The sequence below is a fragment of the Cucumis melo genome, chromosome 12 (assembly GCF_025177605.1).
Source record: "Cucumis melo cultivar AY chromosome 12, USDA_Cmelo_AY_1.0, whole genome shotgun sequence".
Classification (NCBI taxonomy): domain Eukaryota; kingdom Viridiplantae; phylum Streptophyta; class Magnoliopsida; order Cucurbitales; family Cucurbitaceae; genus Cucumis; species Cucumis melo.
The window spans coordinates 2,774,046-2,791,728 of NC_066868.1; the positions used below are offsets into that span (position 1 = coordinate 2,774,046).

General features: G+C 28.6%; 1 protein-coding gene across 1 annotated transcript; it reads left to right on the forward strand.

Annotated features, from left to right (window-relative positions):
• Positions 1–9,625: 9,625 nt before the first annotated feature.
• LOC103497181 (3-ketoacyl-CoA synthase 12-like) lies at positions 9,626–12,317 on the forward strand. Its single transcript, XM_008459287.3, has 3 exons — positions 9,626–10,192; positions 10,374–10,726; positions 11,492–12,317. The coding sequence occupies exons 1-3, from the start codon at positions 9,741–9,743 to the stop codon at positions 12,073–12,075; spliced, it is 1,389 nt and encodes a 462-aa protein (XP_008457509.2). The 5' UTR covers positions 9,626–9,740; the 3' UTR covers positions 12,076–12,317.
• The last annotated feature ends 5,366 nt before the right edge of the window (positions 12,318–17,683 follow it).

Genomic DNA, 17,683 nt, shown 5'->3' on the forward strand with positions numbered 1-17,683 from the left:
TGACATTTACAAACCGTCAAGAGTTCATTTTTCATGACATTTAATAACCGTCAAGAGTACTCTTTGCCATGACATTTGGAACCGTCAAGAGTGCTTTTTAATGACATTTTAGAACCGTCAAGAATTTTGTTATTTATGACATTTGCAAGCCATCAAGAAATATATTGTTAATGACATTTGAAAACCGTTAAGCAACTTTTCATTTTTTTAATTGTAATTTATTTTATATTATTCTTCCTGTATTATGCTCCCATTGGTCCAAAAATTCAACTACATATAAACAACAAATATACATCAAATGGCAACTAAACATCATCCATTCAATATCATTTCCAAAACTTTGCATCATATTCATATATCATTTACAAAACCAATATATATATATATATAAACAATTTCAACAGATTTCCAAGAATTGAACTAAACATCATCTATTTAACTAACCTAGCCCAAAAGTATATCATCCCCAATCCATAAACTTTCATATGGCAACCCCCTACATAAGCACAGAAGTCTTTCGACTAACGCCAAAAAGGTCAGCAGGTAGTGAAAAAGTGATGCTGGAATCTTTCTCCATTACCTTCTCAGCATATCTGAGAATCGACTTCAACGCTAATGGCAAAGTTGATGTCGATTCACATACAACTTCTGTAGGCATTTTTATTAAGTCCCTCTCCTAATTCAAGAACATCCAAATTCAGTAAGACGTACAATATTAGACATTCGAGTTTAATAGTGGATTACATACCATTTACAAGAAACAAACAACAAACTTACAAGAAACAAACAACAAACTTACAACTTTTTATGCAACCATTTACAAGAAACAAACAACAAACTTACAACTTTTTATGCAACCATTTACAAGAATCTAAACTATTTTTTTAAAAGATTTTTTCAAGATTTTTATACACGATCTTTTAATTTTTTTACGTGATCGTTTACTTTTTTTTTTAAACGATCATTTACATTTGGCTCCTCCAATCTAAATGATTTTTTTTCAAGATTCTTTATACACAATATTTTTTTTTTACAATCGTTTACATTTGCTATTCCAATCTAAATGATTTTTTTTTCGAGATTCTTTATACACGATTTTTTAAATTTTGCAATTTTGTTGTATACAGTCTTATACATAGTCGTTTAGATTTGGTTACCCAAATGTAAAAGCGTAAAAAAAAAGAAAAGAAGAAAGACGATGGAAAGAAATCGCAGCGAACAAAAGAAGAGGAAAAATAGAAAGACGATGGAAAGAAATCGCAGCGAAAAAAAGAAGAGGAAAAATAGAAAGACGATGGAAAGAAATCGAAGCGAAAAAACGAAGAGGAAAAGAAGAAAAAGATGGAAAGATTAAACGACATAAATAAAGAATTGAAAAATAAGAAAGATGATGGAAATAAATCGCACAAAAGAAAAAGAGAAAAGAAGAAAGACGAAATTGGAAGGGAACACGGGGAAGACGAAATAACATAGGAAGAAAAGAAAGATGGAAGGAAAAACCTGGAATATTTAAAAAATGGCTAACTTTTATGGGCTTTGTTATAGGAGCTGTAAATAGTTTACAGTTTTGTTACATTTATGTAAGTTTCCCATTTTAAAACTTTGAGAAATTTAAATTAGAAGAATTTAAAATATTGAAAATTTTTATTAGAATGATTTATAAATTTTAAATAAAAATAAAAATGAGATTTAATAGAAAAATTAGATAAGTAAAAAAAGAGTATTAAAGTATCATAATAAATTAAGCAAACATAAATAGCATACTGAGATTTAAATAAAAATATATTGGATATCAATCTTGGACTTTCAAAGAGTCGATTTCCTCACCTCAAAAATTATAGAAAATTGGATTCCCAAATTTTATAGATTTTGTCGTCGGATGTTTTTTAAAAGAAAACTTATTGAAAATATTAAAAATATTAAACAACTATTAGCAATAATATATTAAATGGACCATAAAGCAAACAAAACATTTAAATAAGCATATGTACCGGGATAAAAATATAATAAACAATAATATATAAGTAAAATAAAATAGAAAACAAAATTAAATTAAATTACTAGAAAAAGAAAGAAGAAAGGAAGAACAAATAATGAGTAAAAAAAGATAAAGAAGATATGAAATAATGTACATAAACAAATAATAATAAACAAGTTGATTAACCACAAAATTAAAAATTAGCCAAATTAAGACAAAATTAATCTAGCAATTGAATTAATTTATATATCTATATATATATATATATATATATATATATATATATATATATATATATATATTTTGTTCACATTCTCTTCTCTTAATCAATTCTTTAAATATGCAAAACCTTAGGCCTTTATAACAACTAATAATAATATTTTATTATTATTTTTCTCTCACCAAAATATATAATAAACATATATATTTCTTTAAACTATTCTTCCATCTCCTAATTAAATCCATCATCTTTTCCTATCGAATCAAATCAACCACCCCTCTTCCCATTAATTATCTTATTTTATATTCATCGTATATAATTAACTTTATTTTCCTATATTCATCATTTATACAAAACCAAATAATTAATATTCTATTAAAAAAATAAAATTCTTAATTATATATATATATATATATATATATATATATATATATATATATATATATATATATATATATATATACTTCATTAATTTCAATTCCACCAAAACAAACTTTTCCTTTCAAAATCCCAAATTAGCTCAAATTTATCCGTTCTTTTAATTAATTAACAAATCTTTTTCAATAAATCAGTTATCTTAGAATTTTGTAAATTCAAACATGAATTATCTTAACCCAATATAATTCAATTTTAGCTCCAATCCTCAAGCTAACACCCAAATAATTTAAGATAATTAATAAAGATTCCCTAATTATTTGAGATGTTATATTTATTTCCGAATAATTATATTCTAATATATAATAATTAATTTCCACTTATTAATTATGTAACCAAAACTATAGAATTAATAACATATTCTCCACCAAAATCTTTAGGAGTCTTTTCAAAAATATAAAAAAGCGGCAAAATATTTATACTCTATAGAACAATTCCAAAAACGGAAAAAATCCAAAAGCCCATCGTGTAAAATACCAAAAATGCCTCGTCAACCACGTCGTCAATAATGCCCGCGTAATATATTTGCGATTTATACGCGATCGTTTAGATATGGTTCAATATATACGCGATCGTTTAGATATAGCTACAAGGCGATCGTTTAGATATGGTTATAATATATACGCGATCGTTTAGATATGGCTACAACGCGATCGTTTAGATATGACTACAATTTATAAGCGATCGTTTAGATATGACTACAATTTATACGCGATCATTTAGATATGACTACAATTTATTTTTTCAATTCCATCGTTTAATTTTATTACACGATCGTTTAGATTTGGAAACCCAAATCTAAATGATTTTTTTTTTAATTTGGTACACGATTTTTTTTAATTCTTTTGGTACACGATCGTTTAGATTTATTTACACGATCGTTTACTTTTTTTACACGATCGTTTACATTTGGCTACTCCAATCCAAATGATTTTTTTTCAAGATTCTCTACACACGATCTTTTATTTTTTTTACATGATCGTTTACTTTTTTTAAACGATCGTTTACATTTGACTACTCCAATCTAAATGATTTTTTTCAAGATTTTTATACACAATTTTTTATTTCTTTTACACGATCGTTTACATTTGGCTACTCCAATCTAAATGATTATTTTTCAAGATTCTTTATATACGATCTTTTAGATTTTGCTATTTTGTTGTACACAATCTTATACACAGTTGTTTAAATTTGGTTACCCAAATGTAAATGCGTAAAAAAAAAAAAAAGAAGAAAAACGATGGAAAGAAATCGCAGCGAAAAAAAGAAGAGGAAAAGTAGAAAGACGATGGAAAGAAATCGAAGAAAAAAAACGATGGAAAGATTAAACGGCATAAATAAAGAATTGAAAAATAAGAAAGATGATGGAAAGAAATCAAAGAAAAGAAAAAGAGAAAAGAAGAAAGACGAAATCGCAGGGGAACACGAGGAAGACGAAATAACAGGAGGAAGACGAATCTCGAGGAAGAAAAGAAAGATGGAAGGACAAACCTAGAATATTTAAAAAATGGCTAACCTTATGGGCTTTGTTACACGGACCGTAAATAGTTTACAGTTTTGTTACATTTACGTAAGTTTCCCAAATCTTTATATATATATATATATATATATATAACTAATCCAACATATTACTCCAAATAAATTTCTTGTCTTCCAATTCAATTAATGTAACATTCACAATAATAATCTAATCATAAATTATTCAAAAAAATTAAGTAACAAAATTATCATAAATTATTCAACACAATGTAATATGTATCACAAAACTAACAACACAAGTGAAAAAAAAAGTAATTTTTATTATGAGTGATTTGGGATCAAAAGACTTAATATTTGACAAGAATATTGAACAAAATTGAAAAGATAGCATTAAGATCTAGGTCGGAGGTAGAAACGATAACCTAAAATGGTCTAAGAGATGACTTGGCCCTTGGCCCAAACCATTGTGCTTGGCCTTGCTCTGGCTGAGGTTGAGCTGAAGTCGACCTTAGCAAAATGGCAAACAAGTCGGTGCAACCCTCATACAACCGAGTCCAATATATCAAGGGATAAACCTAAAGCAACTCGAAAACCTTAAGGTGGGGAGATCAACTATAACTACAAATACACCATTATGACTTCATACGAAGGAACTTGAATTTCTACTTCTCTATTATTTAGCTCTCTTACTGAATTAGGTATTAGAACTCATTTTCTTTGCTTTGCATGTCTTTTCTTTTCCAAATCACAAATTTATCATGTTGTACGTGAAGTTCGAAAGCATATTCCCTTTACCAAAATTTGACATCCGTAGTTTTAAAAGCAAACTTTTGAAATTTAAAAACGAAGCAAAGCCGAGGTCAAACTTTTAAGAATGAATTCATAGTTTATATATGTTGTTTATAAATAATAATAATAATAATAATTGAAAAAGGAAGTCATGATTAACTTGATGACTTAAGTTAACACTCAAGCTAATAACTAAACTAACAACAAAAGTATCAGATAGGATAAAAAACAATAATAGAATCAGAATAGCAGGAATTGATAATTAGTTTGATGACACAACATCTACTTCAGGGGGCCCTTGACCCATAGAACGAGATTATATATTGCCATATGAAATGAGATAAGTGTACACAATAATGGCCTACTGTATTAGTATATCAACACTGAATACTTATCATGCTGTACATAGTGAAGCTTGATATACTAATACATAATTCAGAGATAAGATTACTAAAATAGCCATATGTACATCGGGAGGTAGCTCCCCCTGAATCCGAAATCACTAGGCTTTTATACTGTCAAGTACCCTACTTGACCATTTATGACCTCCTCAAGTAAAACCTCTATTCACTCAACAACAGTTGTAGAGGATCGATGTCATGTAAGATGCACTCACCGTAATCTCCATTTCACACTCGTCTGAGAATTACCTTCTATTTCTCAGTATCTTTCACAATCTCACTTTTTGTATAACCAGACGAAAGCCTAACCTGCACCAATAAAACCAAAACCATCAAGCCACCAAACCATCGAAAAAGGTGCCAAGTCCAAACAAATCAATCCAGATAATAGCTGAACAACAACAACTAACAAGATCTTCAATCTAAATTTTGTGAAAATGTATTCGGTCTAAATATTGTGAAAATGTCTTATATGAAATGTCGATGTGCATGGATATTGCAGCATTTCTAAATGAGTTACAATGTTTTTCTTTTTTTAATAAATAAGTGAACATGTTTAATTTATATCATAAAGACATGTGTAACGCCTCAAAATTAAGATAATTTTAGAATTAATTAAATATTTATTGGATGAATATTTAATTAATTAGAGATTTTGGCTTGGTGTGTTTGTTGAAAATTTGATTAAATTGTATGTTATGAGGTTTAAGTAAAGTTGGACATATTTGGTGTTTTTGAAATTGAATGAAATTAAATAATTATGGATGTTATTTAATTAAAATTGTAAAGTGAAAATTTTGTTGGAGATTTAATAATTATATGTATATATGGATATATATATATATATATATATATGGGAAAGGAAAAGATAATTATTTTTGACGAAATATAATTATTTAAGGAAAATATAATTGTATTTTGACGAAAGATATTTATGAATGGAGAAAAAGGAAAATAATTATTTTGTACGAAAATATAATTATTTGTAAAAGAATAATTATGTTGGGAAAAGAATAGATATTAATTGTTGTGGGATATAATTAATTATTTTGGAGAAATATAAATATTGATTGTGGAGAGAAGTTGAGGGTAAATAAGGAAAGAGAAAGAATAAAATTTTATTAAATTATTTGAGTGTTATGGAGCTAAAATTGAATTGTTGGGTTAAGATAATTCAAGTCGAAATTTATGATATTTTAAGATAACTGATTTATTAGAAAAGATTTGGTTATTAAAAGAATTGAGGATTTAAGTTAATTTGAGATCTTAAAGGGAAAAATTGGTTTTGGTGGAATTTGATTTAATTGATATATATATTTAATCAATAATTTGGTTTTTTAGTGGAATATGATTTTAATTATTTGGTTTTGTATAAATAATTAATATGAAAAAGTAAAGTTAATTATATGACAGAATATAATTATAATTGTTTGGAAAATAAGATAATACACAAGGAAAGAGATATTCATTTGATTGGACGGAAAAAGATAATATATTTAATTAGAAGAGAGAATGATAGTTTAAATAAATAAATATGTTTATTATATTTTGATGAGAGAGTAATAATAATAATAATAAAGAAGTTTATTATTATGATTATTATTAATGGTTATCAATGCCTAGGTTTTGTGTATTTAAGGAATTTATCGAGGAAAGATAATGAGAATAAAAATATGTGTGTGTATATATATATATATATATATATATATATATATATATATATATATATATATATATATATATATATATATATATATATATATATATATATATGTTTGTTATGATTCCCACACTAGACAAGAGAACACAATACCAAACCAACCAGAATGAAATAGTCAAATAATCATAAAGTAAGAAATACAAGAATAAACGACACAAAGATATATAGTGGTTGGACCAATTTGGTCTACATCTGCTTTAAAAACCATCTTGGAGGGATTTTATTAAGAGCAATATAAAGATACAAATTACAGATATCAACAAGTAATAAACAATCTGTAATTTTATCTCGAACTCGACTATACCGTCGACCAAACACCAAGAAACTGAGAGACCCACGTGCTGGATGTTACCTCTGATACCAAGACCCAAAACCACCAGAAACCGCCTCCTTTGACCGGAGACCCACGTGTGGAACAAGCTACTACAAATCCAAGAAAAATCCACGGCTAAACCCACCTCTAATGGCTCAAAACTGCGGCTAAAACCACCACTAAACCACAATCAAGACTACTGCCGAACACGCCAGAAGAACGTTGCTGAAATCATTTGAAACCCGCCTCTAATCTGAAGGAAACCACCACGCAACAGCCCGTCAAAGCTCGCCGTCTCTACCTGAAAAAACAAGACCCAGACGTAGACGCTATTGTTCTCCTCTCACAAAAAAATGTGCTGAACACCGAATGGGTAGAACGCCGCTCTCCTTCACTGGAAAACACGTGACCCGACGATGGTGAGTTTCCAATTTTCTCTTCTCCATCGGATTGCAAGAACAAGCTCACTCTCTTCTCTCTCTAATGTGTTTGCAGCTGCCCTCATTCCAGATCTTTTTTTTTTTTTTTTAATAACCTAAAAGAAGATCTAATTAATTTAAAAAACGCCATTAAGGCATAATTATAATTTTTCCCTCAATGATAAATCCATTTTAGAATTCTTAAATATTTTATCATTTTTCTACAAAGTTATTATTGGAATTGATTTTTGTTGCATGCCTTTAAAAGGTTCCATTGGCAAAGTTTGAAGATTTAAGTGATGAAAATTTTCCATCAAGGTTGAATTGGTTTCAACCTCAATTTTTTGAACCTAATTAATTGGAGAATATTTTCTTTCAACAAAGGAAATATTGTTTTAGCTAATCTCTCAATAAGAGATTCTACTACTGGACTCTTGAACTTAAAAATTAAGAGTTTGCATGTATTTTTCATTATGCATTGATGTAACTAAGATGCATAATGTGTTGATGTTGATGATGATGTTTATGATACATGATATATTAATCTCATGTTTTAGGACGTTATGATTAATATTCATATCATGTTTATGATGTTTATGATGATGTTACATGCTTTTGGATTGTGGTGTGTCTATTAACTTTGTCTATTGGTTTTGTATCCGACCTGTATTGTGATCCTAATCTATGAGGTCACTCGCACGATAAAGGGGTGTTCTTACGGGATTACTCGCATGATTTAGGGGTGTACCTACGGATCACATGCATGGTTAGGGGACAATTTTACCGTGTATATGGAGTCATTTGCACGATAAATGGTGTTCGTACAGTCTCACTTGCCCAGGTGTGCTCTATTGGTCACACGACACTATTATTATGTTTCTAATAGGAAGTTAACATATCACCTAGCAGGACCAATAGTAGGTCCCTTACGAGGTATATATATATACTCACTCTTTTCTATGTTTAATATTTCAGGCAAAGGTAAAGAATTTAAAAGACTGGCAAGAGACAAAAAAGGGTCCGTGATATGCTATATGAAAGTTCAGTTTTGCTTTTGCGTTTATGTATTAGTGTTTCAGTATTTTGTTTTTAGACATTTTTAATTAAATTTTGATCTTATTTATTTAACTTTGTTTTATTTAAAGAATTGTTAGGACCCATATAGGTCATGTTTTCACAGTATTTTACTGAATTTGTAATTTTATATATTTCAAACATTTATTTGATATTAATTTCATAAAAATTTTAGTTTTCCTCCTTTAAAAAAAGTGTCTTTTGTTATTGATTTTTTTTGAGTAATGACCGCAATTTTGTATAGAGAGTTGGATCGTTACAGCATGTTAGTACAATTTGTTGCTTTTTTTTTTTTTTGGTCTCATGAATTATTTAACGAAACAATAAAAACATCCATTCACTCTTCATTTCAATTTTCAATGTAGTATTAAATTGAGAAATTTAGCACCATGCTACATGTATATATCAATATATTTACAAAGAAAATAACAACATATATATTTCATAAAAAATAAAAAATATCAAGATTTTTTTAAGAAAAAAATATGGTGATTTTCTTTATCATTAAAACATATTTTGGAACAAACTTATTTAATTAATACACTTCATTATACCAATTGCCACATGCATACAAATAAAGTCAAAACATCCCATACCTAATAATATATGAGTTCATTTTTATTTATTTTAGAAAATCCTATATCTATATTTTCAAACATTTGAATGCAAATAATTTACACCCCATCCAAAATAATTAAATAACTCTTTTAAAAGGATAAAAGAAATGAAAATGAATAAAGAAAATTGTAAATATATATTTGGCAATTTGCATTCATAAACGCGTTAAGTCTCCCAACTGCTCCCCTTTGCTATAAGAGTCGTCCTCTCTTTTCTTCAACACATTGCTTCATTTCACATCCCAAAATCTCTCTCTTTTTTGTTCTTTTCTTTTTCCCTCTATTCATCTCTCTCATGGAGCTACTGTTCTTACTCTATGCAATTCCCTTACTCTATTTAGCATTAAAATTATGGAAATATTTTGATGCGAAAAGAGACCAGCAGTGCTACATTTTGGACTACCAATGTTTCAAACCGAGCGACGATAGAATGCTTGGCACTCAACTCTGTCGAGACCTTATGAAACGTACCAAAAATCTTGGACTTGACGAGTTCAAATTCCTTCTCAAAGCTGTTGTCAACTCCGGTATCGGCGAGCAAACCTACGGTCCCCGTGTCGTCTTCTCCGGTAAAGAAAGTCACCCTTCTCTCGTTGATAGTATCGTTGAAGTTGAAGAGTTTTTCCTTGATTGTCTCCATAAGCTCTTCCAAAAATCCGGCGTTTCCCCTTCTCAAATCGATATACTCGTCGTCAACATCTCCATGTTCTCCACTTCCCCTTCTCTTGCCTCCATAATTATTAACAAGTAAAATTTAGTGTAACCCATCAACTTAAACTTTTAGATCCACGAATATTTATATATTTGAACTTTTTAGATGTCGTTTTCTCTTGAAAATTAATATTTGAGATTTGAGATTCAAACTTCTTTAACGTCATTTTCTTATTTTCTAGCTTGTGATGTTAAAATAAATTGATTTTATATATAGGTTTAAAATGAGGGAAGACATAAGAGTATTCAATCTAAGTGGAATGGGATGCAGTGCAAGTCTTATTTCTGTGGATGTTGTGAGAAGAATGTTTAAGTCACACATGAACTCATACGGTATTGTAGTCACGTCTGAGTCACTCACTTCGAACTGGTACTCTGGTAACGACCGATCCATGATTTTGTCGAATTGTCTGTTTCGATCCGGTGGCGCAGCCATACTCTTAACCAATAAAAGAAGTTTGGAAAACAAAGCTATGTTGAAGCTCAAGTGTCTAGTCAGAACTCACCATGGAGCTCAAGATGAGTCCTATGGTTGTTGCTATCAAAAAGAAGATGACAAAGGAAACTTAGGTAAGCAAATAATACATATGCCCAATCTCTTTGATAATTGTTTCTCAAAATTAAATTCACCCCTCTTTTCCAAAAAGAAGTGTGTAAAAAAGTAATTTTTTTTTATTAATTATTCAAACACATTATATATTTACTACTTTGACGGAAGCACCATGATGTGCCTAATGATTTTGAACTAACGGATGCAAGAAAGAGAAATTGCAAAAGTAACTCAAATATTTATTTTGTACGTGATTATTATTAGGAGTATGTTGATTAAATCCTATATCCAATTGTTATCAAAAGATAGTTAGGTTATGACTATTTAATTAAACAATTCTTTTTGTAAGACTGTATTTAATAGCTAAGGGAATGTGATCTTTAAATCTATCTTCCAACCATCATCAAGATCTTATGGAATTTTTACTAAATAATTTTTTTTTTCTTTCACCTAACTTTTAAATGCCTTATAAATATGTTATATTTTTCACCGTGAATATGACCCCCGACGACTATTATTTCATTTTTATTTCAACTGTTTATTTTAATCCATTTTATTTAGGGTTCAAGAGAGGTGATATATAAAAACTTTTTAACTCACAATCTTACTTCCATATATACTTGTAGGTTTTATATTCTATTGTTAAGTTCACCGCTTGTTCGTGAATGTAGTTAATATTAATACATAGTAATTAGTGAACTAAATTTATTAATTTTTTTATTATTTGCTTGTAGATTATAATTTTTAACAAAAGTTTTTTTTTTTCTTTTTTTCCTTTGTTTAAGGTTTCCATCTAGGGAAGAATCTCCCAAGAGCAGCAATAAGAGCATTCACAGACAATCTAAGAGAGATCTCCCCAAAAATCCTTCCAATAACAGAGATATTTCGATTAACAATCCTAACAATAATACACAAAATCTCTTTAGCCAGCTCCTCAAAGCCCCGATGGCCGAAGCCAATGGCGAACTTCAAAACCGGAGCAGAACATTTCTGCCTACACACAGGAGGGAAAGCAGTGATAGATGGGGTTGGAAAGAGTCTAAACCTAACCGAACACGATCTCGAGCCAGCAAGAATGACCCTTCACCGATTCGGAAACACATCGGCGAGCAGCCTGTGGTATGTTTTAGGGTATATGGAAGCCAAAAAAAGGCTAAAGAAAGGAGATAAAGTATTGATGATAAGCTTTGGAGCAGGATTTAAATGCAATAGTTGTTTGTGGGAAGTGGTGACAGAGTTGGGTGAAAAAAAGGGTAATGTATGGGAAGATTGCATTAATGGCTATCCACCAGTGTCTTTGGCCAACCCTTTCCTGGAAAGCTTTGGATGGATTCAAAATGAAGATGCAACTACTTTCAAGTCACTTTGAATCTCAACAATTAGGAAAAGAGAAAAAAAGAAAAAAGAAAAAACAGAAAAGAGGTTGATTTGATTTTTTATTAAAGGAAAAATGTTATTATTATTTGTCTAGAGATTTTTTAAAAAAATTTTATTTGATGTTGGAATTGAAGTTTAGTTGATCATGTTAATATAGGTTTTTTTTTTTTTTTTTATTCAAAGTGTTGGAAAGTTTACTTCAATTTGTTTTAAATTTATATCGGTTGAAACTTCTTTTTTGTTTATATATATAAATCATGCATTTATTACTACTGGGTCTTCTTTTATTTTTTGGTTGGTGCTGAAGATTTACCTATTTTTCTATGGAGTAATGGCTAGTCTCTAATGTACAGTCCATTTAGGATTTTGATAAGTTAGGGAGTAGAGGAGGAGGTATAAATAAAAAGAATAAAGAAAATTTTCACTATCTATAATTTTTTATCTATAACTTTTTATATCACATCATTTATGGTTTGAGATGAACATAACTCACTTGGTATATAATATTTGTACTATCAACTTCTAGGTAACAGATTCAATTCTGTACTTTAAACTTTAATACACAAAACCTATGAAAGAAAATATGTTTTAGAATTATATGGATCCATAAAATAAATAGATATATTATTTGATGATTTGTAAAGAATGAGTGTGGTAGTTGATAAAAAAATACTCTACGACTCAAAATTTTCTAAAGAGGAGATAAAAAGTGGTATTTATTTTAATTTCGTTTTCTAGAAAAAGTTAATTAACTTTCAAATGTTTAATAATAATAAGCAAAAAGATTTGTATATCAAAAACCTTTAATTATTGAAATTAGGCAAAGGATGAGACTTACTTTATTGACTTCTAGGTATAGGAATCTTTTACTATCCACCTTTAAATTTTTCACCAAAAAATGCATAAATGTGACAAGCTTATTTCTAGTTGGATAAATTATTGGAGAGAGAAAAAAGTAAAAAAAAAAAAAAACAAAACAAAACTTTTGCCTTCAAACAAATTATACTTGCTATTGGCCAAGATTAAATGTTCTTTACAAGTGGATCTTCTAGAAATAATATATATATAATGTGTGTATATATATATGTTTATAGTTTATATATATAGAGATTCGTCCTCTATGATGTTTATAGTTTTAGTTAGTACATTGAATTATAATGTCATTATCATTATCTCATTTAATATTTATAAATGAATCAATGTTTGTAAGTAAGTAGTTGAGAATTTAGTTTCAATAATTAAAGCAGATATATATTTAGACCTTTTTATACAACATTAAGTGTGGAAGATAATGCTTTATTGACTAGTTTCATATAGGAGTTTACTTTATTAAATTCAAAGATAAGGTACTAAACTACTAATTAAGTTTGGTTTTAAATGAGTGGTTTTTCCATTTTTGTAAATATTCTTTACATATGCTCCAACACCATTTTCATCCCCTTATATTATAAAAAACAGTTATAAACAATTCTATGAGTTTTTAAAAGTCCAACGGAATCAAATTGAACCAAAATTAAAAGTATAAATACTAAACAAGTATATCCACTCAGCTGTCGACAATCTTTCTTCGGAGTTCTAAGTAAAGATTTAATTTAATCACCCTCATTGAAACAACCATTGAAAGAGCTCGAAGAGGGTCCATTTGAGAGCGATGGTTGTTGTAGCTCTTGTCGTTCACCTCCCCTACAAAGAAAACAACTTTTGGTTCCCATAGTTGAGCTCGGAACAAAAACTTTCTTTCTCTCGTACCCTTTTATCTTCTATGCGAAATCATTGTCATAAGTCGTAAGTAAGAAAGAAATGAGTCACCAACGAGGGTACCAAGTTAATGTGAGATAGAGCTTTATTAAGTTCTTATTCAAGGATGACTATAGAGTTAAAGCCATACCTAACTGACTTAGGAAGTAACTTTGTCTTAGCCTTCTGCTCGAGCTAAAAAGTCGTTTATTTTAAATCGAAAGTGCTAGCGGTCTTACTTGGCTTTTGATAGATACTAATATAGAATCATATATATCAACAATATAAGTCTATTATTAGCGACTTTTTTTAATCACTAATAGATTTCTTCTTACATGTGACAACGCCTATATAATTGATAAATTTCGATGATATGGTGAGTGCTTTCTTTATATATAGTTTGATCCATTTTACACAACTTACCTTGAGTTGGATTTAAACTTTTACTATATTAAATAAAAAATATTTTAGGTTGTTGTTACTACTAATTTGGGTTGATGTCAATGTTACTTGATGTAACGGTCCAACTTCTTATACTAAGTTGATGTCATTACTAAAAAGAAACAATAACAAGAGACATTTTCTTGAAAAGATGAAGACTAAACTTTCATTTAAAAACAAAAAATTGAAACATTGATATATAGACGTGGAAGCAAAAACTGAGTACCCATATGACATGTCTTGGATTCTTCTCTGTCTCTCGCTAGGGAAACGTATCTTCAATGTTTAATTTTTCAAGCAAAAGTAGAGGTAGAGGTAGAGGTAGAGGTAGAGGAAAGCTGACGAATGACAAGAAGTGACCGTGGTATGCCATAGAGAAACGTTTTGCTTCCGTCGTTATGTTCTTAGTTTTAATTTCAGTATTTTTGTGTTTTCACTATCACTCTTTTAAAATTAGATAGGATTCAAGTTATGATTTTATTTTAGAGATTTATTTTTTCATGCATTAATTTATTTATGATTTAAGTGAGTACTTGAGGTTTGATTATGAAAATTTGTTTTATTTTCATTTTGTTTTAAGAAAGTTTTATTTTCCTTTCAGTAGTAATGATCTCAGCTTAGTATAAAGAGGTGAGTCGTTACACTTGACTTTAAAGTAATCAAAGTATCTACTCGATGTCAGTAAAGCCATGCGAAAAATATATATGGAAAATTACCTTTTTAGTCTCCATGTTTTGAAGAATATGTCTATTTGGTTATTGAGTTTTAAAATTGTAACATTTGGTCCTCCAATTTTTAAAATATATTTTTTAGTCTCTGAGTTCTTAAAAATATGTTTAAAAAGTCCCTCGTATAATTTTATATTTCAATTTTAAATAATATATGAAATTTAAGATTAGAAAAATAATTTCTAAAAAATCACTTGTTCTAAAATTATATATTTTTTAATTTTAAATATAATATAATTATTTTTTTAAAAAAAATCAAACGGAAAATACTTCTAGACCTATTTTTAAAAATTCAAGTACTAAAATAATACGATTTGAAAACTAAAGTACCAAATAAATCTATTTTTAAAAACTTGAGAATTTAAAATATGTTAGTATATTTTGAAAACTCATGAAGAAACACCCACTTATTAAAATTTAAGACTAAAGAAAAAGAAACAAAGACAATTTTCTCGAACATATATTTATGTTAGAATCTTCCGTATTAAAGATTTATGGTGGAGTATTTAAATAATTATATTTCAGAAAAATAATTATAAATGAGTGACCACAAACTATAAAGTTACCATCTCACCCTCCACCCAAACTTTAACATCACTTGATCTCTTTCTTCCATAACTTTCTCCCCTACTCACCTCACTCCCTAACCTTTTAAATATTCTCTTTTGCGAAAGAATAACTTTATTTTACAAAAGAAGTACAACTTAACACTAATTGGTATGTTATTGACTTAGTAATATTGATATGAACAGGGATGTTAAAAAAACATCGATATATAAATCGACTATCGTGGATTTCACCTCAAATTTTACGGTTTGCTGGGTTGGGTTGGATTAAAAAATTAGAGAAAAAAAGTTGAGCCAGACAATCGGGTTGTGCAAGTAAAGGGTCTGGTTGACCCGACCAAACCCGATTATGTATATATATATAAAACTGAAAATTTAAAAGTAAACTTCCTTTTGAATGGATATTGTAGACTTGAAATTTGAATATATGACACACATATACATCACCTTGCATCTTGAATGAAAATTTATTCACCTGGCTTATTGAAAAATAATATGAAAATTTGTTTAAATCATGAAGAGATGAAAAAAAACAAACCTGCCAATCCAACCAGAATTTTTTGGGTTGAGTTGGGTTGGGTTGGTCCTTGCTTATTGAATTGATAAGGTTCATTCAACTCAGATACTTTAGGTTGGTCCATAATTTTTCTCCAAACCGGCCCCACCTGACTCTGAGTTATATTATGTCGTTTTAATATTAAAAAACCTAATTGACATAAAAATATTTGACTGCATCTTACATTGGGCCTCTATTTGTCCACTTAAAGAGATTTTTAATTTCTTAATATTTGTTTTTCTTTGTGATTAGAGGGAAGATGTGGAGATGAATGTAGCCAACACTCAAATATTATACCCTTTGAATGTACTATTTTCCACGTTTTTTTAATGGTCAAAAGTTCATACCTATCTACTTGTTGTACTAAAAATAATTCACCTTAAAAAATTGTAATGTACTGTACTATTTTTGTGTCTACTAAAGTTAGAGGGGGTATGTAATTTGAACCACAACCACATACCTACTCTTGATTGTTAACATAGAAAAAGATGTATTTCTTATTTTGAAGTTCGAAATTAGTGTGTATTTAGTCTTAAAGCTTCAAAAAAAGACATTAATATTGGAGTCTACTTCTAAATGATCATCGATGCTTCATTTATCATCATGTTTATATTTCAACATACATGATTGGATTTCAAATTCCAAGATTTTAAATGATGAAATTGATTTCAAATTCTTATTTTTCTCTAGAATCAAATCTAACTTCAAATTACTAAATTGAAAAATTATTGTTTTGTTACCCCCAAGAAATAAAAAGAGAATGATATTATACTCTTTTGCATGTCCTTTTAAATTATATTAGTAATTATAAGATTAGTATGTCGTCATTCAATGAAAACAAGTAAGCTTAGTAAAAATTAAACTTAAAAATGTTATCATAATTGTTAAAAGAAAAAAAAAAATTGTTTAACATCTCAAAAAAAAAAAAAAAAAAAAGAAGAAGAAGATTTTTGAACTATATGGTTTTCAAAATCATTATAATTTGAAATCCTCTAACATCTGATAAAATAGGAGTGATTTAAATTTGACCATAAGTTAACTAAGAAAGAAAATAATGTGACATGTTGGATAAACTTTTGGTAAGGTGACGATTTTATTTAGTTTTATATAATATTTAGTTTAGATCATGTGATTTTCCTTTTTCTTTTTCTCTCTCCACCCTTCTCTATTCTCTTCCCCATCCATCCCTCTAAAAACGATTCTTCCTGGAAAATCACCTTCGACAAATTTCAAGTTCTAATATGAGTTTTATGTGATTTGGGCTTGATTCGTTTAGATGTATTTTTGGGCTTAAATAGATTTGAGCCCAAATATTAATACAAAATTAGGTCAAATTATTTTATTAGATTCTCCAGCTAAGAAAACACATGGCATCTTTATGAATTTTCCACTTACGTCTTCAATTTCTATTTGGAAAGACACATATATGTATCCACTTTTAATTAATTTCGAATTTAATCATTAACAATCTGTTCCTTAATTTGACAAATGATGCATCAGAACAACTCATGATTGGTCAAGAATTTATCATTGCAAGATGTGTTGTGTTCGTTGAGTTGCTTTAGAAAAATA

Excerpts from the sequence above, each read along its gene's own strand:
- LOC103497181 (XM_008459287.3), top strand. The coding sequence starts at position 9,741 with ATGGAGCTACTGTTCTTACTCTATGCAATTCCCTTACTCTATTTAGCA. Across the intron at positions 10,193-10,373 it reads GCCTCCATAATTATTAACAA|GTTTAAAATGAGGGAAGACA; the intron begins GTAAAATTTAGT and ends TTTTATATATAG. Across the intron at positions 10,727-11,491 it reads AGATGACAAAGGAAACTTAG|GTTTCCATCTAGGGAAGAAT; the intron begins GTAAGCAAATAA and ends CCTTTGTTTAAG.